The sequence below is a fragment of the Oryctolagus cuniculus genome, chromosome 16 (genome assembly GCF_051225735.1).
Source record: "Oryctolagus cuniculus isolate XC-2025 breed Fujian yellow rabbit chromosome 16, ASM5122573v1, whole genome shotgun sequence".
Classification (NCBI taxonomy): domain Eukaryota; kingdom Metazoa; phylum Chordata; class Mammalia; order Lagomorpha; family Leporidae; genus Oryctolagus; species Oryctolagus cuniculus.
The window spans coordinates 71,500,870-71,528,364 of NC_142882.1; the positions used below are offsets into that span (position 1 = coordinate 71,500,870).

Genomic DNA, 27,495 nt, shown 5'->3' on the forward strand with positions numbered 1-27,495 from the left:
TAATGACTCCAGTTTCAAATATGTTACTGCAAATGACAAAATTTCACCATTTTTATGGCTGAGCAGTATATGACTGTATATATGTGCTACATTTTCGCTGTCCAACCATTGATGGACATTTAAGTTGTTTCCATTTCTTGACTATTGTGAATAGCACTGCAACAACCATGGGAGTACAGATATCTCTACAATAGAACAGTTTCACTTCCTTTCGATATAATAACCAGTAGAAGATTGCAGGATCATATGGTAGTTGTACTTGTAGCTTTTTGAGAAATCTCCCTTCTGTTTCCCACAATAACTATATGAATTACATTCCCACCTAAAGTGTATAAAGACTCCCTCTTCCCCACATCCTACCAGCACCTACTAACTTCTGTATTTTTTTTTTTTTTTTTTTTTTTTGGACAGGCAGAGTGGACAGTGAGAGAGAGAGAGACAGAGAGAAAGGTCTTCCTTTGCTGTTGGTTCACCCTCCAATGGCCGCCGCGGCCGGCGCACCGCGCTGATCCAAAGCCAGGAGCCAGGTGCTTCTCCTGGTCTTCCATGGGGTGCAGGACCCAAGCACTTGGGCCATCCTCCACTGGACTCCCTGGCCACAGCAGAGAGCTGGCCTGGAAGAGGGGCAACCGGGACAGAATCTGGCGCCCCGACCAGGACTAGAACCCAGTATGCTGGCGTCTCAAGGCAGAGGATTAGCCTACTGAGCCGCGGCGATGGCTCTTAACTTCTGTATTTTTGACAATAGCCAATATAGATGTAGTAAGATTACATTGTAATTGTGATTTGCATTTACATGATTAGAAATGTTGAACATTTTTTCCAGTGTCTGTTGGCTATCTAGATATCTTTTGAGAAATGTCTGTTTACAACTACTGCCCTTTTTTTCTAAGATTTTATTTATTGATTTGAGAGGTAGAGTTACAGAAAGGGAGAGGAAGAGACAGAAAGAGAGGTCTTCCTTCCATTGGTTCACTCACCAAATGGCCGCAACAGTAAGAGCTGCGCCAATCTGAAGCCAGGAGCCAGGTGCTTTCTCCTGGTCTCCCATGTGGGTACAGGGGCCCAAGGACTTGGGCCATCTTCTACTGCTTTCCCAGGCCATAGCAGAGAGCTGTATCAGAAGAGGAGCAGCCAGACTAGAACCAGCGCCCATATGATGCAGGTGCCACAGGAAGAGGATTAACCTACTGCGCCATGGCGCTGGCTCTGCTGCCCATTTTTAAATTGGCTATTCTGCTACTAAGTTGTTTGAGTTCCTTATTTATTAACCCCTTGTCAGATATATATCTCGCAAATATTTTCCTTTATTCCACAGCTGTCTTTTCACTCTGTTTCCTGTCCAGTGCAGAAACTCTTTAGTTTGATGATATTCTATTTGTATACATTTACTTTTGTTTCCTGTGCTTGGAGTCTGATTTTTTTTTTTTTTTTTTTTTTTGAGAGGTAGAGTTACAGACAGTGAAAGGGAGAAACAGAGAGAAAGGTCTTCTGCCCGTTGGTTCACTCCCCAAAAGCCGCAACGGCTGAGTTGCGCCGATCCGAAGCCAGGAGCCAGTTGCTTTTCCTGGTCTCCCACACGGGTGCAGGGGCCCAAGCACTTGGGCCATCTTCTACTGCTTTCCCAGGCCACAGCAGAAAGCTGGATTGGAAGAGGAGCAGCTGGGACTAGAACCGGCACCCAGATGGGATGCCGACGCCGCAGGTGGAGGATTAACCTACTGCACCATGGTGCCAGCCCCTGGGGTCTGATTTAAAAAATCTTCACCCACGTCAATGTTCCGAGATATTTCCCATTTGTTTCTTCTAACGGCATTAAAGTTTCAGATCACATATTTGGGGGGCCTTTCATCTACTTTGAGTTCATTTTTGTGCATGATGAGAGTTAGGAGTCCAGTTTCACTCTTCTGCATGTGGATATCCAATTTTCCCACCACTTTTTAATGAAAACTGTCCTTTTTTCCAGAGTATGTTCTTGGCATCTTTGCCAAAGACCAATAGGCTTTAGGGACATGGATTTACTTCTATGGTCACAATTTTTTTTACAGTGGCCCAGGGATCCTATTTAATGCCAATATACCCACTGTTTTAATTATTGTTGTCTTCTAATATTTTTAAAGTCAGGCTCAATAATGCCTCCTGCTTTGCTCTTTTTGCTCAAGATTGCTTTGGCTGTTCAGGGTTCTTTATGGTTCCATACAAATGATAGCAATATTTTTCATTGGTATTTTGACAGGCTTTGCACTCAGTTTGTAAATTGCTTTGAGTAGAGTTGAGATTTTAACAACATTGATTCTTCTAATCCATGAATATGGGATATCTTTTCATTTTTTGGTGTTCCTCTTTTGTCTGTTTCTTTGTTTGTTTTAGGATTTATTTGTGGATTTGGAAGGCAGAGTTAGAGAGAGAGAGAGGGAAAGACAGAGTTCTTCCATCCACTGATTTTACTCCACAAATGCCTGCAATAGCCAGAACTGGGCCAGTCTGAAGCCAGAAGCCAGGAGCTTCTTCTGGGTCTTACACATGGCTACAGGAGCCCAAGCATATTGGTCATCCTTCACTGCTTTCCCAGGCACATTAGCAGGGAACTGGGTCTCAAGTAGAGCATCTAGGTCTCAAACGGGTACCCATATGGGATGCCAGCGCCACAGGCAGCTGTCATATCCTCTATGCCACAGTCCAGCTCCTTTGGTGTCCTCTTGAATTTCTTTCATCAATGTCTAGTTTTCATTGTAGAGAAATTTCCCATTCATTAAATGTATTCCTAAGGGTTTTTTTTCCTCATAGGTATAGGATACAGAATTGCTTTCATTAATTCCTTTTCAGATAATTCATTCTTGATGTAAAGCAATACTATTGATTATTGCATGTTGACTTCATACCCTGGAATTCTGCTTTATTTATTAGCTCTAATAGCTTTTTGTTAGAGTCATTTGGGCTTTTCTACATGTAAGATCATGTCCTTTGCAAATAGTGACGATCTGACTTCCTTTCCAGTATCAAAGCCCTGTACTTCTTTTTCTTCCCTATTGCTCTGGTTAGGATTTCCTGTACTATGCTGAATAAAAGCAATGAAAGTAGACATCCTAACCTTGTTGCAAATCTTAGTGGGAAAGCCTTCAGTTTTCCCCCATCTAGAATAATGTTAGCTCTTGGTTTGTTATATATGGCCTTGATTGTTCAGATTTTTTTTTATCATGGAAGGATGCTGAATTTTACCAACTGTATTTTTTGTATCTAATGTGATGACCATATGATTTTTTTGGTCATCATTGTATTAATGTGGTATATCACATTTATTGATTGGTATATGTTCAACAATTCTTACATCCCTGGTATGAATCCTACCTGATGAAAATAATATTAATATGTGTTGGATACTATTTGCTAATATTTTGCTAAAGATTTTATATCTATGATCATCCAGGATATTAGCCAGTAGTTTGTGTGTGTATGTGTGAGTGTGTGTGTCTGTGTGGATGGGTGTGCATGTGTCCTTATTTGGTTTTGGTATCAAAGTAATCCTGGCCTCATACAATGAGTTTGGAAGCATCCCTCCTCTTCTATTTTTTGAAATAGTTTAAGAATCATTGATCTTAATTCTTTAAATATTCAGTAGAATTCAGCAGGAAACCATCTATCTGGTCCTGAGCTTTCCTTTGATGGGAGACTGTTATTGCTGACTGAATTTCACTACTCAGTATCGGTATATTTAAGCATTCTATTTTTTCTTTTTTTTTTTATTTGGCAGGCAGAGTGGACAGTGAGAGAGAGAGACAGAGAGAAAGGTCTTCCTTTGCCGCTGGTTCACCCTCCAATGGCCGCTGCGGCCAGCGCGCTGCAAAGGGCGCGCCGCACCGATCCGATGGCAGGAGCCAGGTGCTTATCCTGGTCTCCCATGGGGTGCAGGGCCCAAGCACTTGGGCCATCCTCCACTGCACTCCCGGGCCACAGCAGAGAGCTGGCTGGAAGAGGGGCAACCAGGACAGAATCCGGCGCCCGGACCAGGACTAGAACCTGGTGTGCCGGCACCGCAAGGTGGAGGATTAGCCTAGTGAGCCGCGGCGCCAGCAGCATTCTATTTTTTCATGATTCAAACTTGGTTAGGTGTATGTGTCCAGGAATTTGTCTATTTCTCCTGGGTTATCAAAATTGTTGGCACAGAATTGCACACCATAATCACTTCTGTGTATCTGTGGCATCAGTTGGTTTTCCTTTTCATCTCGAATTTTATGTTACAGTAATCTGGTTTTGTTTGTGATTGTCCTTCCAACAATTCTAAAATGTTTATCTTCTCTGAAACTGTAGACACTTCTGCTATTATAGTTCTAGTCGGTGCCTTAAGTCATGGTACACACAGGACAGCTGTTGGTGTTTTTCACTGTGTCACGGCTTCCATAGCCCTTGTGAAGGTAACTTGGTGTATGAAAAATATTTAAACCAGTGTCTCTGTGGGGAGAAGGTTGCCAGAGCATCACACTCACCTGTCATTTTCCTATATTTATTTTATGTATATATTTGCCTAAGTCTATTTCTACTCCCAAGTAACTATTTTCTTTTTTCTTCTTAATTTATTTGATAGGTAGAGTTACAGACACTGAGAGAGAGAGAGAGACAGAGAGAAAGGTCTTTCTTGTGTTGGTTCACTCTCCAAATGGCCACCACAGCCGGCGATACGCCGATCCGAAGCCAGGAGCCAGGTGCTTCCTCTTGGTCTCCCATGCGGGTGCAGGAGCCCAAGCACTTGGGCCATCCTCCACTGCCTTCCCAGGCCACAGCAGAGAGCTGGACTGGAAGAGGAGCAACCGGGACTAGAACCCGGTGTCCATATGGGATGCCAGCGCCGCAGGCAGAGGATTAACCAAGTGATCCACGGCGCCGGCCCCCCAAAGTGACTATTTTCACCAGCTCTTCCCAAAATCTCCAACTCTTTCTTATGCCCACTCTTGCTAATTGCTTGCTTCCTATTTTACTTAGTAAACAAGAAAAATTAAAAACATAAATTCCACGTGCTCCAACAACCTACCTACATTTGTACCCACATACCCTCTTTTCTCAGAGCAGTTATTAGGGCTAGTTTCATCTATTCATTATCTCCACTTGGTACTGGATTCTCTTGCCTTAGTGTTCATCCATCTTTCTTTCTGACATCATCAGTTATCAACACTCCCTTTCCACTTGGATCACATCCATCAAAACGAACAAGCCCCACAATCTCTGCATACGTGGCTGGAACATCCAAGGTGACTTTTAGTGGCTAAGTGTTTCTTACTGACATTTCTAGAATGTCCATTCCTTCACCTAACTAGGATTAGTTAGGTGAAGGAATGGGTTTATATGAACAGGAAACAGAAGATATGATAATACATACTTCCAAAATTAGGTCACAAAAGATAGTAGCTCTCAGACAATCACTTCCATCTCTTTCTTTCTCTTTAATTACTAACTCAGAAGTCAGCTACCCTGTCTTGAGGACATTTAGGCAGCTTAAATGGAGAGGTCCACTTGCTGAAGAAATGAGGTATCTGCCTAGAAGGCACCAAAAAACGAAGGCCTATCAACAACTATGTAAGTGAGTGTGGAAGCAAATCCTCCATCCCCAGTCAAGCCTTGAAATGAGTGCTGCCCAGAATAGATGGCATTGACTTGTAACTTCATGAGTTATCATAGGCCAGAAACATCTAGCTAACCACTCCCAGACTCTTATCCCTCAGAAATGATATGAAGTAATAAATACTGTTTTAAGTTGTTGCTTTGAGAATAATCTGCTACAGAGCAATAGACAAGAAATATAGTATCTAAAATAAGGAGGAAAAATTTCATATACTCTTTAGCTAAGTTCCCACCTCCCTGCTCATTTTTATATAAAAATTCAATATGGGAATTGCATTTAGTCACCTCTTCCCCTTTACTTTAATTCTCACTTCAACTCTCAGAAAAACTGCTAACGACCTTCATGTTTTTAACTTCAGCAACAAATTCTCAATCACATGCTTTTTTGTGATCCACTTAAAGATTTTCAATTCCAACATGCAAATACAAAATGAGATGAAACTTTGGTGTGCTGTGTATAGATAAAATTAAACATAAAAAGAAAAAAGTAAATAAAACATATGTGCATTAAACATGATAAAAGTAACACAAGGAACAAGAGAAATCTAATCTTCTTGAGGCATCTACTCACTAAATATATAAAAGGGACCCCAAACATGAAAATTAAGTATATATGATATATAAAGAATTTAATACGTGGTCTTAATTTGGTCACCTATCAGAGATACCTATTTTGGCACCACTGCTAAGAAACACAAATAAAACCCATGCCTGTTCAGCAGGTTAACTGTAGAGCTAAAGCTGTGGCCAGTGGTATACTTGGAGCCTACATTGAATTAGGATAATTTCCTGCATGACATACATACTCATTTCTCTCTAAAAGCATTATTTGGCAGTTATTCAATTTTCTCTTTTTGAATTATTTTCCTCTGGGTCATCATTCATTGTTCTCTTCTCTCACTGGTCATATTCATATCCTCTGAAGTCTTAGGACAGCTCTGTAACATACACTGTCTCCAGAAATATGACATTCAGACTTTATGCCTTACATAGCATTTGCTGATGAGTCCAAAATTTACACCTCTAGTCCAAACCTCTTACCTAAATTCTACAAAGCTTAAAACCAAACTTTAATATCTACCTCAAAGCCTACTTGTCTCTTGGGGCACTGCAATGGTCTCTTGGACTGTCTCCCACATTGCCACCACAGACCCACTTTAGTCTACTAGCAACTCAGCAATCAGAGTGGTCCTTCTAAAATAAAAAGCAACCCTATTAACCCTCTGCTCAGAATTCAGGTGGGTCTTCCTATATTTATCACAGTGAAATCTAAAATCAGGACCATGACCTGCAAGGCCTCACCCAGTTTACTCCCACCACTAACAACTCATTCACTCAGTTCTAGTCATACTAACCTCTGTGCCATTACATAAACACCTCAAGTATGTTCTCTTGTCATGATTTTTAAAGATCACTATTCCCTACTCCCTTTGCCTACAGTGTTCTTTCTCTAAATAGTCACATACTTGCTCCTTTAATTCCTTTAGTCACTGTTCAAACATCCCCTTATCAGAAGGACTTTCCTTATCATCTTTTATAAATACAAGTACTAACCACCTTCAACCCAACTATAGTATTCCCTATATCCCTTGTCTTGCTTTAATTTTCTCTCCAATCCAGACTACCACCTGATAGGCACATATTGGTTTAAGTGTTTACTACTTGTTTCTTAGACATTAAGCTCCATAAAAAATTTGTTTCATAGGCCTGAAATTTACAGACTGGCAAGCTCATAGAATGCACTCTACAAATATTACTAAAAAAAAAAAAACAAACAAAAAAACCAAAGCAATGAATAACAGTAACAGGAGACATTCCCACAGTGAGCCTCAGCAGCAAGTGGGCAGCTACATGCAAAGGTGAAAGGATTTCCTAAGGAAAAACAGGGCCCACAGGTCTCCCACATCCAGCAAACTGCCAGAACTATTTTGAAAGGAGTGGTGTAATACTGGAAAGGCTGATAAGAGCAAGGCCACAGAAATTCTAGTTTATGGTAGCTGTGGCCCTGACAGGAAGAAATTGCCTGAATAAAAAAACTAATAACTTCACCACAGAAAAGTAAGGGAGCTATCCTCTCAACCAAGTTATCAAAATAATATCACTAAAATTTCAGAAATAAATACTATATGTTTCCTAATATAATGCACCACTGAAGACACAAAATAAGCTCTATGGCACTCTTGCCAAAAGCATAAACCTGAATCCAGTCATGAGAAAACAAGGAGAAAGGGAGAATAAGAAAAATTGGCTTATATTCTTCAAAATGTCAATGGCATGAAACACAAACAATCAGGAAATATTCTGGATTAAAAATCAAACACGCATGACAACTGAATGCAACGCAGGATCCTTGATTTTATTTTGCTAGAAATGACATTAATGGAATAACTGACAAAATCTGAACACAATCTGTAGGTTAGTAATGTAATATTCCACCAATGCTGACTTCCTGATTATGATTAAATATTCAGTTGTTTAAGAGAACACCTTTATTATTAATATTCACTGAAAAAAATATATACTCATTGAAGTATTTAAAATTAGAAAGAAACATTATGTCTGTCCTCAGTTTATTCCCATAGATATGAGAGAAAATTGTTATATGACAGAGCAAATAAAACAAATATAGCAAAATGTTACCACTTGGGAAATCTGAGTGAAGATACATGGGAAAGTCTTTGTATTATTCTTTAACTACAGTAAGTCAGAAATTATGCCAAATAAAATTAAGTTTAAAGAAATAAAAACTATATAACAAATCTCATAAATTAATGGAGAAAAGAATACTTTCAATATATTAGAGTGGCCCCTATTTCAGGTTTTTAAAAGACAATCTCTATAAGTTCTCCTTTCAATAGACTTAAAATGTTCAAGCTTTTAAATAATACTTTCTATTCCACTATCATACTAGACTTTTTTCTACTTCTAATTTTCATTGAAAAACTAGAAACAAATAATTCCAAGAAGAGGCCAGCATTGTAGCCTAGTGGGTTAAGCCTGTGACACCAGCATCTCATATGGACACTGGTTTGCGTCCCAGCTGCTCCACTTCCAATCCAGCTCCCTGTGAATGCACCTAGGAAAGTAATGTAGATGGCCCATGTGCTTGGGTCCCTGAAACCCACATAGGAAACCCGGAAAAAGTTCCAGGCTTTTGCCTGGCCCAGCCCTGGCTGTTGTGACCATCTGGGCAGTAAACCAGAGGATGAAAGACCTCTCTCTCTCTGCCTCTGCTTCTCTGTAACTCTGCCTCTCAAATAAATAAATGTTTTTTAAAAATAATTCCATGAAGAAAAGTATTGTAAGGACGACCTGTAAACAATACTGTGATGACTATGTAATAGTAATTCTAACTAGAATGCATTTTAGGATAAGATAAAAGTATATCATCACACATCAAAGATATTCCTTCAATTGAAAGATCATGAATTATTGTAGAAAATCCTCAGAATAGTACAATGTAAAAGAATTGATTTTACTTGTTTGAACATAGTATCAATCAATCATTTTTATTCCAAGACAAAACAAAGTGAAGTTACCTTCATGGACTGTAATGCCACAATTGTCACACTGAATTATTTCATCAGCATCCTCACTATTGTCTCCAAGACAAACACAGCAAATCAGAATATGGTCCATTTTTTGTGAACTCCAGTTTTGACTCTTCTCAAGAATCAGCGAGTCCTAATATTAAAATATTAAAGTATATCAGAAAACCACACTTAAATTAAAAGATAGTTTTAGTAAATAAAGCTCCTGCTTTAAATTGCTTTAAAATATGTTTACATAGCAAATTTATGTCACATTCTCTGTTCTTTTGGTAGCCTCAACATTTGCCACATTTGAGAAGTACAACTTTTTGTCAAAAGCCCTTCGAAGTACTCAATTTACTTCTCTGCAAATTCCATATTCTTTCACCTTTAAGAAATGAAAGCAGGCATACAAACAATTCTTCATCTGCTTGGCAAGTCAGCTTTGCCCTTTCAACTAGGAGAAAGGAAAAATTAATCCACAAGTAATTATATATGGGTTTAAAAAGTTTAAGACATGATTCCTACACTTGGGGAACTTTATAATCCTACCTAGGAAAGACGAGACACACACATACAAGACAAGAAATCAACTAAAGATAACAGAAAAGCAAGTATGCATGTAAAGGCAGAGTTAAACTGCACTTTGTTAAATGCTGGTGAATTCACAAGTTCCGGGGTTATCAACTACTGGAAGATAGATCCATGAAAGCCTGCACAGGTATAGCTGTGTACACAGGTACAGAAACTAACCTAAAAAAGAATTCAGGATGACCACATGCTAGAAGAGTGAGAGTGCTCTATTGAGTTTATATCAAGAAATAACAGCATATACTGGAAACCTAAAAGCTATAAAGAGAAAGATGTATTAATAGACAAATATTAAAAGATAAAATTCCAAAAACAGAAAAAGTCAGTTTAATTAAAACTTCCTGTATTGTGTATTTAAGCTTTAAAAATTTGCCAGGAAAATTAATCTTCTCATATTTAATAGAGCAGCCTTAACATTACATATAGTAAAAGAAGGTACTTTGGTTTATATATTTTCATTTACCAACTTAACTACACTCAGAAATAAAACTAATAAATTAGTTCCATACCATATATTCACTGAATATATTTGGCTTCATATTATTCTTTTTTTTTTTTTTTTTTTTTTTTTTGACAGGCAGAGTGGACAGTGAGAGAGAGAGACAGAGAGAAAGGTCTTCCTTTGCTGTTGGTTCACCCTCCAATGGCCGCCGCGGCCGGCATGCTGCGACCGGCGCACCACGCTGATGAGATGGCAGGAGCCAGGAGCCAGGTGCTTTTCCTGGTCTCCCATGGGGTGCAGAGCCCAAGCACCTGGGCCATCCTCCACTGCACTCCCTGGCCACAGCAGAGAGCTGGCCTGGAAGAGGGGCAACCAGGACAGAATCCGGCGCCCCAACCGGGACTAGAACCCGGTGTGCCGGCGCCGCTAGGCGGAGGATTAGCCTAGTGAGCCGCGGCGCCGGCCCATATTATTCTTTCTTATATTTTTATATATAAACTTCACCAATATTCAAAGGTAACATTTAGAGCCATCATTTCAATAATGATTTGTAAATGACATTTGAATAACACTCAACTGTCAAAATTATTCTTTCAATGTATTTTGTGTATAACAACTAAAATTGCAGCTGATCTGTAAAATAAATCAGAAGAGAATGTGAAAATCAGCGAAAAGGTTGTATCATTTCTGTTGAGAATTCCAGTACTTGGAAGTTTTATAATTTTGTTTCTCTTTCTTAGAAAAACCAAACAAAATAGTTTGGAGTGAACAAATGGCTAGCAAATAAAAGTGAAAACACCCTAAAAAAGAAAACTTTTCTGTTTCAAAGTACTTTGATATAGTAGGCAAACAAAATCTGCCCAGTTTTTACAGCTTCAAAGGTAACCATATTTGACTTAAAATCAAATACTATTGTGTTTCATTCTCAGTTCATTTGCTAGTTGTTTGACTTCAATCTGGCAACTTCCTCATAAAAATATCTGCCTAATGAGGCTCTTGTGAGAATTAACAGAATATATGGCAAGAATATTTTTTGCACATACTGGGCATTCAAACATTCACTCCTTTCCCTTTCCCTGCTCTCTCTGTGGATGGTTCAAAAAGAGAAACACAACTGACAGTTTATTATACTGGAGGATCCTCTTCTGAACTCCAACAGAAAAGTTGTAAGCCTCAATTAGCACTCTACTTTAAATATTCATCCAAAGGATAAATCAAAAGAATAGTTTTCCCTAGAATATCACATCTAGGTTAAAAAGTAGATTAAGAAACAACCTAGCAAACAATCACAGTTTGATACATAAGAGGTTTCTCATGTTTATGGACTCTACCAACTTTCTCTGGTGGAACTGCAACAACTCATCACCTCTGAAAAAAAAAATTTAGCCATTCAGGAAACAAGTAAATTTCTATAGGCAGCTCTAACTCTCCATTTTCCTGTTTTTCTACTTTGTTCACAAAACCAATAAATGTCAGAGGTGGGGAAAAGTTTTTTCTGCCAAAGGCTATGTAGATATTTCTAAAATTTGTTGTAGGCCCATAAAATTATCAACTTAAAAATTAGCCTGGGCCGGCGCTGCAGCTCACTAGGCTAATCCTCCGCCTTGCGGCGCCGGCACACCGGGTTCTAGTCCTGGTCGGGGCGCCAGATTCTGTCCCGGTTGCCCCTCTTCCAGGCCAGCTCTCTGCTGTGGCCAGGGAGTGCAATGGAGGATGGCCCAAGTGCTTGGGTCCTGCACTCCATGGGAGACCAGGAGAAGCACCTGGCTCCTGGCTTCGGATCAGCGCAGTGCGCCGGCTGCAGCGGCCATTGGGGGGTGAACCAACGGTAAAAGGAAGACCTTTCTCTCTGTCTCTCTCTCTCACTGTCCACTCTGCCTGTCAAAAAAAAAAAAATTAGCCTGGTTTAGATTTATTAAATTTTGAACCTCATCTTTGGTGGAGTACCTAGGAAATATCATAGAATAATTCAATGGAGACTTATGTAATTATAATAAATGGGATGCTATAGTAATAAATCAGTGGATTTTTATTTTTTTCCCCTGAGATTTAAAATTTACCTCCAAAATGTTAACATTATTCAATATTCTCCACAGGCTCTAAAATATGTTTACTATTTATTTATATGTGTATTCTACACAGATGATTATCAATGATATATGCAACAAGCTAAGTTTTATCTAAATTATATGTGTGGTTGATAGAAGGAAATTCCAACCCACTTCATGCAAAACCACAATTAAAAGAATTCTATTGGTCTGAAGATGAGAAAAAAAATAAGCATATCATAAGCTTTGACCAATAATTCTTTCTCTAAGCTTTGAAAGAAAGTTACATTCTCAAGAGTATCAGTAATATTTATATAATTTTTATAAAAACTGATTGTTTTATAGGATTTAGAGCAATTTGTTTTATTTTGAAGCCTTTTACCTTGAACAGGAACATACACATTTTGGGAAGTTTTACATTTTAATAGCAAAAATCATGCAATTGCCATTTCTTAAAATGGCAAGCCATCTAATCCATTTAACATAACAATCAATCTTTTACAAAAATTTCTACTAAGCAAAGAATAGAAAATTACATTTCAAAAACAATAATCCAAATTATCTCCAATGCTAAATATTCTCTATGAGAGGAGATCTTTTCTTCTTTTTCCAAAACATAACAAAACAAATTGCCATTTCTATTGACATGATTTTCTGTCATATGTTAATTCTCATTCAAAACCTCAAGTTTCAAAGGCTGGAAAATGGAACCTATTTTCTGAACTAGCTCTCCCCCAAAAAAACCTCCCTCAAAAGAAAAAAAAAATTCTTGGTGAATCTAAATTCAGGATAAAAGATGTAAAAGGACCCATAACCACATTCCTATGGGATTACTCAGATTGCACTAAACTCAGAAAATGCCAGCAGCCACTGACAAAGACAGGTGTCCATCTGCAGAAAATGCAGGTTATCAAATGTTCAATTCTAAAGCCATAGTTCTCAAGGTGCATTGAGTTCCCCTGTACTAGGGAACATAAGACAAAAACTATGCTCATAATGATACTAGGATGCTATTAGCCTTTTTTCATTTTCTTATACCTGTGAGATTATGATGAAGTTTTTCTAGAAGCTACATGAAGTGAGACAGTGTCATCTTTTGAAAATTTTAAGTTATTTTTAAATGTTTTATTTTTAAAATAATACATCTACATACATAATCTTATTTCATATTACAATAGGGGTCCTCAATAATTTTAAAGAATAAGGGGTTCTGAAACCAAAAAGTTAAAAACAATAGTTATGAAAAGGGCCCTGCTCCAAAAACATCTGAGAAACCTTAAAACTTTGAGCTTCAGGGCATAATTTACCTACAAATGATGATCAATATCATTTCCTTACAAATGCACTTGCCAGTAACCAAGAAAAATGTCTGCCTGCTTATAAACCAAATATAATTCTATAATGTATTCTTAAAGCCACATTTCCAGGGAATCTCAAAGTGGTATCCGAGAACTTAAGTAAGAGCAGAAAAAAATAAAATTTCAAATATAATCAAATATATACTTATTAACTATCTCATAAATGCTTAGTAATTTCCACTACCTAAAATAACCAGAAAGAAAAAGACAAAAACATTAGCCACAAGCAACAAAAATTAACATTTGTTACCTTCTACACAATCACATGAATTAGAAATTTAGAAATATAAGTGATAATCTCAATTCATCAGTTTAATTAATATTTAGTATCTCATTTGACTTTTGTAATTTAAATAGAGCTAGCATCATCAAAAAATATAGAAGATATGAATATTAGTCATGGGAGAAAACTCAGTTATCAAGCTTTTAAAAGGAATGTGTTATTCTAAAGGAAAATTAACTTTCTACAAGCTCTTCTACATGGACACTTTCATAAAAAGTACTCTGGAATCTTATTCTTGGAATGTTTTGGGACTATTAACCTAACCACATAAGGTCCTTTTATTTATTAAAGTCTGCATCAGAAAGGTTAAGTTACTATCTCTTAAGCAATATATTATGAACTACAGGTTATTAACAAGCACGTAATACATACATTTTTCATGTGAAATTTCTAAACATATGCTGGTGGCCCTCGCATCTTAGCATAAATCTGATAAACACTGTCTCTATCATAAGCCAGACTACTTTGTGAATATGGGCCTAACAAAATTGAAGGACGTGATGTTGTCAAATGTAAACTTACTTAGTAGACATACAGAATGAGTATTAACCACCATAATATAAGCTGAATGCTGCCTAAATTAAAAGTGAGCAACTGGATTTTTTCATACCTGTTTCCTTCAGATAGCATAATATGAACAGCCTATGTTGTATCATTAAAAATACTGTATTTCATCCCAAATGATAATTTTTCCTTACATAAACAATTAGGATGGCATTAGGGGCAGGCAACACTCTCCATATATAAGTGGGCAACCTAGAAGATTATAAGCCAAATAAACTACTTTTCATCCTCACTGGCAAATTATCCCTCTCAGTCCCTACCTATGATTTTAGTAAGAAAACTGCCAAATATTACACAAAATTTAATGAACTAGAAAATCACGGCTATGAAAAATTTGTAAGCAGAAAAATGTGAAAGAACAAACAAAATATAAGAAGAAAAATTTTCTACCCACTTAACCTATTCCAATAACATGAAATAAAAGGGTCTGGTAAAAAAGTAATTTGGTGACTACAAACACATTAACAGAAATGACAGAATTAATTATTATAGCTACACATGTGATGTAACAGATACATCTACATGTAAGACAACAACTCAATCTTTCTTTTCCAGAGAAACATATACATAAACACACAGACAAAGAGACACAAATGTGTTTGACTGAAGAATCTTGAATGTTGCATCTCTGGGCCCAATGGATAAACCTAACTTTCAGTAGTAGAATTCCAAGTGGAAGAACTCAGTCATTACTGTAGTTTTACGAGAGAAATATTTGTTTTATGATGGAAGTGCTTGCTTTTTTTCATTTCTTTGTAGAGAGACCTTATTCACTAAACATACGTATGCAAAATTCATATTTACTCCCATACACATAAAGCAAAAAATCTGGTGATTATGCAGATAATAGGTGCTATAATTGGTAAAGGAATTAACCCTGAAATGAATCTCCACAACTTAGAGAAAATAATTAAGTTTTTTGTTGCCCTGCTCTAAAGTATTCTAAAGCTGTGCATTTTTATGTGGATATGGACATAACTAAGTTGTTTTATAATCCACTTAGCACCATTCAGCAGTTTTATGAACAATGTTGTGAGGTAATAAAAGGGGATTGGAAAACTCTTCCATTTCCCAAGACTATGGATATAAAATTTTTCTAAATAGTGCTCCTTGAAGACAGAGATTGTAGGCTCCTTGAGAACGGTGACACTCAGTACGTCTGTAGAGCAAATGAATAAAGGTTACATTTAAGGTGCTCATTCACTCTCACAGCTGTTTATAAAACAGAATTTCAAGGAAGGCACTTAATAGAACAAGTAGAGTGAGTTAGAGAATTCCCTTTTCCCCAGACAGACAGATATCATAAAAATTGGGTTGATCTACCTCATTACTCTTGCTTTGAGATAGTGTCAGGCTATCATTGGTCAGTTCCTCATCATCAGCACTGTTTCTGCTAAGAACTTTACTCTTCTTCTTCTTGCAACCCCCTTCACTAGCAGGGCTGCTATGATCTTCATCATTGCCTTCGTCATTCTCATCCTCATCACTCCCACTTCCCTCATCTTCATCATCCTCAATGTCTCCATCACTTCCCTCTTTCTGAGATGCAGATCTCCCTTTTCTCTTCACCACAGTAGGTCGCCAGTCATTATCATCTTCACTGTCATAGTCATCCATGTCATTCAGCTCTTCCATGGACACAAAATCCAACAGAGGCCGGTTTCGACGAAGGTTCCACTTTTTTGGCTCATTGACTTGTTCCTCTGTAGTGGTTGTTGGAGTGGGGGCAGAAGGGGAGGTGTTGACAGCAGGAGGACTTGTGGCTGGGGTGGCGGCAGCAGCAGAAGCAGCCACACTATCAGATACTGTTGGTTTTTCTTTCTCCTTTTCTCTTTCCTTTTCTTTCTCTTTCTCCTTTTCTTTCTCCTTTTCTTTTTCTTTCTCTTTTTCCTTTTTCTTTCTAGGTTTTTCTCCAGTTTCTTCATCCTCTTTCTTTTCCATTTTGATTAACTGTTTTTCTGATGACAGTATTTCTTCAACTGCACAATTTTTAAGTTGTTCTTCCTTTACTTTAGTATCTTCATTCAGTTCTTCCTCTAAAATATTTTCTTCAGAATCACTACAGGAACCTTCTCCACTGTCCTTTGAAGGATCTTCACTTCCATTACCACTCCCCTCAGAATCTGTTGAAAATATGAGAAAAAAAAAACCACACATATGTATATACATACACACACACACACATGACGTTGACACAAATGAAACCACCAAAATTTGTGAATAACTTGCAAAACAATATGAACAAATTTAAGTCAAAGAATGGTAGACATTCCCAACCTGATTAAATAATAAATAAGGAAGCTGATAAAATGGTTTTAATATAGCATTAATGAAGGTGAATATATGCAACCCTAAATTAAAATATGCTCTAAAAAGAATAGCAGTATTTTGTATTATATGGCTCACCTATATTTGGAATCACTAATGCTATTTTTTTCTAAAAGTAAATGTGCTTTTAAAAAAAATTGGGCACTTGATTTTAACTGAAAGATAATATAATACAAACAAAATTCTTCTTCCTTTAGAAACTATATGGAATTACAAGTATTGAAATTGTCATGGGCCAGTGCTGTGGCACAGTTAAGTTAATCCTCCATCTACAATGCTGGCATCCCATATGGGCACTGATTCAAGTCCTGGCTGCTCCTCTTCCAATCCAGCTCTCTGCTATGGCCTAGGAAAGCAGTAGAAGATGGCCCACATGCTTGGGCCCCTGCACCAGCATGGGAGACCCGGAAGAGACTCCTGGCTCCTAGATTCGGATCAATACCGTTCAGGCCATTACAGCCATTTGGGAAGTGAACCAGCGGATAGAAGACCTTTCTCTCTGTCTCTCCCTCTCACTCTCTGTAACTCTACCTCTCAAATGAATAAATAAAATCTTTTTTTAAAAAAAAGGAAACAAATTGTCACTTCCAAAGCAAAAGTGTATGTATGTGTGTGTATGTATATGTGTGTGTGTAGTTCTTTTCCCCTAACTCTGTCTTTCAAACAAATATAAAAAAAGAAAGGAAGGAAGGAAGGAAGGAAGGAAGGAAGGAAGGAAGGGAGGGAGGGAGGGAGGGAGGGAGAGGGGGCCAGAATTGTGGCCCAAAAGGTTAAGCTGCACCTGTAACAACAGCATACTATGTAAGCACCAGTTCAAGTCACAGCTGCTCCACTTTCGATCCAGGTCCTTGCTAATGTACTTGGGAAAGCCACGGAAGATGGTCCAAGTACATCGGCCCCTGCCACCCACATGGGAGACCAATGGAGTTTCATATTCCTGGTTTCAGCCTGGCCCAGTCTCAGACCACTGCGGTGATTTGAGGAGTGAACTGACAGATGGAAAATATCCCTCTCTCTCTCTCTCTTTAAATAAATATAAAATTTGGCTCCCCAAAAACTTTGCTTCCTTCATTTTACTTTTTATCAAGCAAAATGACCATATATATTTATAACAGCCAACTTGTACCACATTCCTAATAGATTTGATAAGTATCAAATGCATAGATGAAGAGAGGCAAAAGCAACACCTTAGAATGCAGGCTATAAATCAAGTTATCAATTTTCCTACTCACTAGGATATAGTTAATATCAATAGAAGAAGACTCACCTAAGCTTTCAAAAATTCTAGGAGCAGGCCTTTGTCCTAGCAGTTAGGATGCTCTTATTCCATAGAGTACCTAGCCATTGTGGACACTGGGCAGTGAACCAGGGATTGAGAGCTCTCCCCTTCTTCTATTTGTCTCTCAAATAAATTTTTAAAAATTCTAGAAATTGCCTGCAGCGTCAGCACCCTGGGTACTAGTCCCAATTTGGGCACCGGGTACTTGTCCGGGTTGTTCCTCTTCCAGCCTAGCTCTCTGCTGTGGCCTGGGAGGGCAGTGAAGGATGTCCCAAGTGCTTGGGTCCCTGCACCCGCATGGGAGACCAGGAGGAAGCATCTGGCTCCTGGCTTCAGATTGGCGCAGCGCCGGCTGTAGAGGCCATTAGGGGAGTGAACCAATGGAAGGAAGACCTTTCTCTCTGTCTATAACTCTCTGTCTCTCTCTCTCTAACTCTGCCTGTCAAAAAATAAAAAAATTCTAGGAATTTTTTTTTTTTAATTCTAGGAAATAAACCATAGGCCCTTAAATTGGAGAACTTGTTGAGTAAATTAATCCATCCTGTTGGAAACTGAATCCATTCTGGAATCCATCCTGAAAACACGGGCTATGGATATTAAACAGTTTTTGCAGGTCTGTAAGTTTCCCACCAAGTTCCTTCCATTGCTGCTTCAGACAGTTCACTCCTTCTCAAAAAAACACTATTCACTAACTTTCTAATCCTCTATGCACCCAATCAAATAAATAAAACTCTAAAAGGGAAGGATGAATAGGCATGGGAAAAAAGAAGGGCAAGCAAGAAGAGATGGGGGAAAAAACAGTCACAGTCAAATCTTGAGCAACAAACACCAACAGATACTGATTTTTAGCATCAATAACCAAGAAACAGTAATGTTAAAATGGTGGGAAAAGTCAGTGTTTCCATACCATTTCAATTTCCTTTAATTCAAGTAGATTTAACATACATAATTAATTAGGCATAAAAGTGAAGGAAGGTGTGATCAGTGATTAGTATCTAAGATACCTCAGAAGTCCTATATAAACAACTGGTAATAAAAGTATCCTGTAAATTACAGCTATTAACAAATAATAATTAATTAACATTTAACAGATGTTGATTGACCATGTGAAATCATTATTAATCTCAAGATTATCATGTAGATATTCACAATTACTTATTCTGTTCTGAAAAAATACTCTCATCTAAACAAGCACATAAGACACATGAGCAGTATCATGCTGGTCAAGAATGACTCATTCAAAGTATTTGGAGGCAAATGTGTTTCAAAATTCAGATTTTTTTTCCCAATTTTGGAAGGGTAGCATGGCATATGCAGCAAACATTACATTAACATCGCCAGTAAGATAAATGGCACTGAACCTATAACCAAACACATTGTTCCTACAGTGAAAAGTATGAATATTTACAGAGCGTGATAAATAAATACTACAAACTCCTACCGGTATTAGTCAAGTTTTACTATAAGTTTGTGTCCAACTGAGGAAACACTTTTAGATTTTTTTAGTTTCTTGGATGTTAAAAAAGGTGTGAAACTAGTATCACTCAAAAAAGGTAACTTCAGTCAAAGAACTCTACAACTCATTTTAAAGTTTATGATTTTTAAGATACTCAAAAAACATTAAAATACAACCTATCAAAAAAATCACTCTGGTAAACATAATAATAATCCGCACACACTTTAAAACAAGGATCTGAGAAGCAATAAACAGAGCTGACTAAACACTTTGAAGCAGAGGATCCCTGTGTACATGGACTAAGGAAGACTGAAACACCATACAAGCAATGCCATAATGACAAAAGCTGGAAGATGGAAATAATAAAGGGTATTTTTCCTTAGGATCAATCTTCTAGAAGCCTTTTTACCAACAGAAATCTACTGATTCAAAAGTAAGATTAACTGGTGCCAAAGAATAGATACTTGAACAAACTTAACACCAATCCAACTTTGCTATTACTTGGAAAATTCTGCAAACTGTCACAGATTTTTGTGATTTTGTTTTGGTTGTTGTTACCAATGACAATTAATTAATTATTCTTAAAAGTCCAGGTAACAGATGAAACGAAATCAGCATATGAAGAAGAGATCTGTACCCCCAAGTTTATTGCCGCTGAATTCACAATAGCTAAAACATGGAATCAACACAAATGTCCATCAACTGAAGACTGGAAAAATAAATTATGGTATGTATACATACTGTGGAATACTACACAGCAGTAAAAAAAAAAAAAAGAAATCCTGCTATTTAAAACAAAATGGATGCAACTAGAAACCATTATATTTAGTGAAATAAGCCAGTCCCAAGAAGACAAATTCAACATATTCTTTCTAACCTGTGATAACTAATAGAGTACCTAAAAGATATTCTTTAAGAGTGAAATTGACACTTGAAGATGCAATGATTTTGAACAGCCATTGTCTCTACCGTTGAGGAAGAATTTTTTTTTTTTTTTTTTTGACAGGCAGAGTGGACAGTGAGAGAGCGAGACAGAGAGAAAGGTCTTCCTTTGCCGTTGGTTCACCCTCCAATGGCCGCCGCGGCCAGCACGCTGTGGCCGACGCACCGTGCTGATCCGATGGTAGGAGCTAGGTACTTATCCTGGTCTCCCATGGGGTGCAGGGCCCAAGGACTTGGGCCATCCTCCAGTACACTCCCTGGCCACAGCAGAGAGCTGGCCTGGAAGAGGGGCAACCAGGACAGAATCCGGCACCCCGACCGGGACTAGAACCTGGTGTGCTGGCACCACAAGGCGGAGGATTAGCCTAGTGAGCCGCGGCGCCGGCCGAGGAAGAATTTTTTTATACACTGTTGAACACTTTACTTTGTGTAGGGTTAATCTCATGAGTATGAAGTTAATGGAAAATTGATCTTTATAAAAAATAAGAATGGAGGGGGTGCTGGTGCTGTGGAATAGCAAGTAAACCTGCAGCCTGCAGTACCGGCATCCCATATAGGTGCCATTTCAAGTCCCAGCTGCTCCATTTCCAATCTGGCTCTCTGCTATAGCCTGGGAAAGCAGCAGAGGATGGCCCATGTGCTTGGGGTCCTGCACCCACATGGGAAACCCAGAACAAACTCCTGGCTCCTGGCTTCAGCCTGGCCCAGTCCTAGCTGTTGTGGCCATCTGGGGAGTGAATCAGCAGATGGAAGATCTCTCTGTCTCTCCCTCTCCCTGTAACTCTGACTTTCAAATAAATTTAAAAAATCGTAAAAAAAAAAAAAAAAAAGGGAAGAATGAGGAGTGTGGTGGGAGGGAGTAATTACTGTGTTCCTAAGTTTGTATATATGAAATGCATGAAGTTTGTATACCTTAAATAAATTTTTTAAGAAAGTCAAGGTAAAATGATTCTCTTTGATTCTGTTCTTGTCTTAGAATAATGTCTGAATAAAAAGCAATTTTAAGGCTGGCGCCGCAGCTCACTAAGCTAATCCTCTGCCTTGCGGCGCCAGCACACCGGGTTCTAGTCCCGGTCGGGGCACCGGATTCTTTCCCGGATGCCCCTCTTCCAGGCCAGCTCTCTGCTGTGGCCAGGGAGTGCAGTGGAGGATGGCCCAAGTCCTTGGGCCCTGCACCCCATGGGAGACCAGGAGAAGTACCTGGCTCCTGGCTTCGGATCAGCGCGGTGCGCCGGCCGCAGCGTGCCGGCCGCGGCAGCCATTGGAGGGTGAACCAATGGCAAAGGAAAACCTTTCTCTCTTCCTCTCTCTCTCTCACTGTCCACTCTGCCTGTCCAAAGGAAAAAAAAAAAAAAAAGCAATTTTAAAGGCTTAAATGTTTTATACTTATTATTGTATTATTAAACAAATGTGAAATTTTTCAATAAATTAAAATCCTAGTAGCTTGTTCAATCTTTCACATTCCAAATATAACATATGAGTCCTATCCAACTGGAGGGATCAAGAACATATCAAACTTTATATTTCTTTTATCTCTGAAAAATAACTTCATCTGATCAGTTTTCATTTCTTTTTGGCACAAATATACTCAAGGGATGGAGATAAACAGTATTTAGCTACAAACACAGCTGGGTAACAACAATAAGAAAAACAAGACCCTTGGCTCTCTGTATTTTCTATGCTGCCAAGAAATACCTATTACTACAAATTCAAAGAATGGTTCTGCCACATTTCAAATCTATCATTCCTATACCCTATATAAAAAAGAAATAATATACTGGAGACAAATGAAGGAGATATGCAAGCTATTTTAGGCAGAAGGTCAGAATTAGTTCCAAGTCTACAATAAATTTTTAACATTAAAAAAAAGACCTTTATGGGTGCCGGAGCTGTGGCGCAGCAGGTTAAAGCCCTGGCCTGGTGCGCCGGCATCCCATACGGGCGCCAGTTCCAGTCTCAGCTGCTCCATTTCCTCCGATCCAGCTCTCTGCTACGGCCTGGGATAGCAGTAGAGGATGGCCCAAGTCCTTGGGCCCCTCCACCCACGTGGGAGACCCAGAGGAGGCTCCTGGTTTCTAGCTTCGGACCAGCGTAACTCTGGCCATTGCAGCCATCTGGTGGGTGAACCAGCAGATTGAACCTCTCTCTCTCTCTCACTCTCTCTCTGCCTCTGCCTCTCTGTAACTCTGCCTTTCAAATAAATAAAACTTTAAAAATAAAAAAAGGTAACCTTTCTCAAGCACATAATATATCAGAATCCCTCCCAGAAACAGCTATTTCAACTAACAGTTAAGTAATTTCATCACACTTACAGAATTACAATAGTAACTTTCAAGAATCTCCTAATGATATTAATTAACAAAATAAAATTGTTTTAACTAATAACAACTATCAATATTGTTATAATCAATGCTTAAATTTTTCCCATGATAAATATTAAACAGTAAAATTAATTTTATGTCGACTCTGGAACCTAAATAACCTTAGTTCATTACATTCATCAACTTTAATCATTCTGTTTATTGATCTAACACAAGGATTAGTATTATAAGTATACACAACATAAAATAGACAAGTCATTAGCTTACTGGCTATTCAGCTATCATCTTGGGGCTATCACTGACTAACTCTATATAGCTTATGAAAAAAGCCATTCAGTCAACACAACTGATCCTCTACCACTGGACTCCGGTTCTACTTGTATCCCCTTGCACTTTCTGGGTAAATCTCAAATGGGGACTGCTTTCCCCAGAAGATATCTGACAATCTCTGGAGACATGGTTGCCACAAAGAGGGCTGGGGCAAGTAGGCAAGACACTACTGCCATTTACTAAAGGACAGCATGCCACTAAACATCCCACAATATACAAGACAAGATCATCCAAAACAAAATGCCAACAGTGCCAAGACTGAGAAATCTTCACCTACTAAATACACTTGTATAAGGTCTCAGTTTGATCTAACTCTACTTTTCCAGGCTTATTTCTTCTATTATTTTACTCAACCTTCATCAATAAATAAAAATGGCATTTCCAAGCCTCCATATCTTAAATCATCTTTTGTATTATCTACTATTTTACTTATTCTAATAATATTATTATTTATTTATGAGTTTAACAGAGTATGTGACAAAGCACTAAACTATAGTCACTCAATGAATATATCTTAATCTACTAATCCAAAATCAGATGAAGTATAAAATATACTAAAGTCTCATCTGATTTTTCTGGCTGGTTTATCTTCTGATTTTAACTAGGTTGAACCATGAAATTACCTGTTTGATAGTTCTAACCCCCAAAAAATTGTGATTCCAAACAGCATTTCTGCATATGGCTTTTCTCATAATTATCACCATAATTCTAACACATGCATACTCCATTTATTTATATACTTATATACTTAATCACTTTAAACTTTATTTATTGACTCCCTTCAACCAAAAGTGAGCAACAGCTCTGCTTTCAGTAGAGATAAAATAAAAGATAAGCTATTTTCAGTTACATACATTCCATAAAACTCAAAACTGATAATTATTAATGATAATCACTTGTCAATTTTATGGTAGGCTATCCTTCAGCAATGTTGATTTTTTTCTTATGTGATCATCTGTGAAACACACGAGTAAAACTGTTCATCTGCAAGAGTGTTGATGACCTTTTAGTGTTTTCTATATTTAAAGTCAAACAGAAATACAAAATGTGTTAGTAAGAATTTCAGATTTCAAGGTGAGGAAAATAAATTGGTGCACAGAATACATTCAACAAAAACTCAGCCCCACCAACCTTTAACATTAAGTCCTAAAAAATCAATGGTTTATTGAGGAGGTCATTTCTTCAAGTTGTTTTGAGAGAAGATATGATCAGACAAATGTTTAGCTGTTTCTCTACCTCCAGTTTAACTTCCTAGTTTTAAGAACAGTTGGGACTCCATAATTTCAACATGTTTGAAAGCCAGTGATTGGTCTAATGTCCTATTTCCTGTAAGAGTCTCACTAAACTATCTCAGGGAGAAAAAAGAAAGGATTCAAACAGTAAACACTGGTAATATAAAGTGAGCCAACATCTCAGCTATGGGGTGGAACATGACACCTGAACCAAGAGTGTAAAGTGTTCAATTTTTGTTGACTGTTCATTACCTTAAACAAAATTATTTTATATTAAATTCCTTTTTTCAATAAAATACAGTTTAAGCCACACAAGGGCCAAGGAGGTAAACTATGATTGTAGCTAACTAGGTATTATAGGACAAGAGGGCACAAAAAATGTATTTTGAGTGCTTTTAGGGGAGATATATAAATCTAACAAAATTTATCTTACTACTTTCCACAAATAGTAGACAGCTCCCTTCAACTCTGACTAGAATTTAACAAGGTCAGGAATCTCTACTTTGCTTCATACCATAAATTACTTTGAGAAAGTAGTTTATGTTATTAGTTTGTTTTATTCCTTGCAAAAATACGTGATACCTATGAATGACTTAATTTCAATAGAGAAAAAAGAAAAACACATCAGGATTTATCATCAGAGAAGTCATTATGGAATGCTTGAAGAAATGAGCTTTAAAATTTTTCCCACGCCGTTTTTGTCACACTTTACAACCTTAATTATGACAAATCGAAACTACATTCTAGCCAAGAATATTATTATCTGCAAAGATCTTCACCAAGAGAACTAAGACAGATGTGAATTCCACCTCTGTCCCTTTCCTGTCTTTCCCTTCTTTGGGAAGTACCAAACATCTCTGAACTTAATGGGGGAAAAAGAGCTGAGAACCAAAAGTTTAAAAAAAAAAAACAGTTAATCAAGAAAAACGTATCAACTTTTGATTACTGGACGTGAACTCAGTAACCCCAATACCCAAGTAGTTTCGGTTTATCTATTCACTCTTGTGAAGGAAGCAGTGAAAAGACTTAAATCTGGAGTCAAATCCATTGGATCCATTTCTGCCTCAATTCCCTTACCCAAGTTCTTTAAACTAAGTACCCTGTTGGCTTGTAAAATAGTATCTCCTTCAATTAGTTACTATAAAAATTAAATGAGTCTATGTAAACAAAAAGTTCTCAGTGGACCACAATACAAGTTTTACTTGTTGATGCCACCGAAAGTAGTAACAGTAATACAACATTACCCATTTTATCCCTTCCTACCAATTCTAGCAGAAAAAAAAAAAAAAAAAAAAAAAAAAAAAAAAAAAAAAAGCAGTACACATGCAGGAACGCCAGAGGAGAAAGAGATGTTAATTGAGGATAGCAAGCTCTCTAAGGCATATCTTGAAACCACTGAAGGGATAAAATAAAAAGGGCAATTCTATTTTTTCAGTTGTTTCAATCAAAAGATGCAGAATTATGACTTCTACGGTTCATGTTTTTTATTTCTCTCAAAAAAATTTAAACATAATTGTATCAATTAAAACTTTCTAAAACATGAACATTAAGTACACTTAACAGATAAAAAAAGCTACACTTATCTGATTTCAACTTTGTACAAAGTGAATGTTTTTTTTAAGAAATTGTTTTTAAAACGCTAAGTAAAATGAGCAAGTGTGCATGCTTAGATACTTCAGTGATTCAATCTGAAAGGCCGACAACCACAAGGTCCAGCAGCTAGGATAATTCAAAGTACAACTTTTTGACCAATTTTATCTTAGTAAGAATGTTAACAGACAAAAAGCAAAGCTCCCCTCTCACAGGGTGAGATCTGAAGAGAACAGGCTTAGGGGCTATCCGTGGTCCACATTACTCTCTTGGTACCGTTCCACTTCGGGATCTCTCTTAATTTTTTCCTCTGTCCATGAAAATAAGCATAAACATATTTTAAGGTGTAGAACAGACAAACTACTGTGGCATCTTAGCAAAAAGTCCTTCCCTGCCTGCTGATTATCGCTGAGTAAGTACTAATGAAAAACAGAAGCAGTGATAGGACTTAGTGATAGGATCTTCGGAAACTTAGGGGAAACCAAATGGACAAAATAAATGAAATTTATGTGCTTCCACTTTAATCGGGTATTTAGAACAAAACCGATTCTTTAAATATATATACATATATATGTGTGTATATATGTCTAAAAGCAAGCCCAACTCCAGGAAGCTGGGGAAGGGAAAGAGAATGAAACATTTACCTGAGGCATCTCCAACTTTAAAATCACTGTCATCTGAACTATCATAATCGAGAGCTTCTAGGAGAGAAGCTGCCAAAGGCTTCACCTGCCTCCTCTTGGAGCTGCGATCCACTGTTAAGAGAGAAACAGCCATCGTCATTCACCACGACCCGCAGCGAGCGCTGACCCGAGATGCTGAGGGCGCTGGGGACGCCGAGTTGGGGGCGCGGGCCGGCCGAGATCGCAGCCCACCCCCCTCTCCCTGCACATCCCGGGGTGGGGGTGGGGAGGGGTCCCCCGAGTCAACAGAAAGCCAACGCAAAAAGCCCGGGGCCGGCGCGCCCTTTCCCGCGCAGTGTGGACGGGGAGCGCCCACAGAGGGTGCAGCTTCCGCAGGACCCTGCCGCCCCAACGCGCGACCCCCGGCCCCGGCTGCCACCAGGGCTGAAGCGGGGCTCTCTCCCCGCGCAGGCCTCGGATACACTTACTAAGGAATCCGTGAGGTGGTCGTGTGGAGGAAACCTAGGGAGAGGCTGCGGGAGCCCGGGTAGCGCCGAGGCGGGGACGGGGGCCGCCGAGGCGGGTCAGGGAGACGCCCGGGGAAAACCGGCGGCCCGACCGCGGCGCTCCCAGGGCCCCCAGCCCCTCCGACCTCGCCCGGCCCCGGCTGCTCCCGCCCCTTCCTACGGCGCCCCCAGGCCAGAGGCACCCCCCGGCCCTGGCAGCGCGGCCAACCCGGCGGCCTGGGACCGCTGACTTCCCCCCCCTCCGTTAAAACTGGAAGGAAAAAAAAAATGAAGAAAAATCTTTATTAGCCTGCACCAGAAGTCCCGCAAGACCCCTCAAACTGACAGTCCCAGGCCGGCTGCCTGAGACAATAGGGAACGCAGCGACCCGGATACAGCTCTGAAGAGAAGGAAGTGAAAACACGAGGCCGAGCGCGGCCTGGCGAGCAGCCGGAGCCC

The 27,495-nt window shown here is 38.7% G+C and overlaps 1 protein-coding gene across 17 annotated transcripts in view; it reads right to left on the reverse strand.

The window, feature by feature from the left end:
- The window catches only part of PHF14 (PHD finger protein 14), a 185,487-nt gene extending 157,992 nt beyond the window's left edge, over positions 1–27,495 (reverse strand). For 15 of the 17 annotated variants that reach the window (XR_007922235.3, XR_007922234.3, XR_016222696.1 and 12 more), the window contains exons 1-4: positions 27,019–27,495; positions 26,552–26,662; positions 15,753–16,552; positions 9,153–9,297 (exon numbers count right to left, since the gene is read on the reverse strand). Coding sequence is in view for 12 of the 17 variants with exons in the window: in XM_051852938.3 (XP_051708898.1) it covers positions 9,153–9,297; positions 15,753–16,552; positions 26,552–26,662; position 27,019 (1,057 nt within the window). In the remaining 5 variants the exon portion in view is untranslated. The remainder of the gene's footprint in view (positions 1–9,152; positions 9,298–15,752; positions 16,553–26,551; positions 26,663–27,018) is intronic. The other 2 variants (XM_089315684.1, XM_089315682.1) reach the window with 1 other exon arrangement.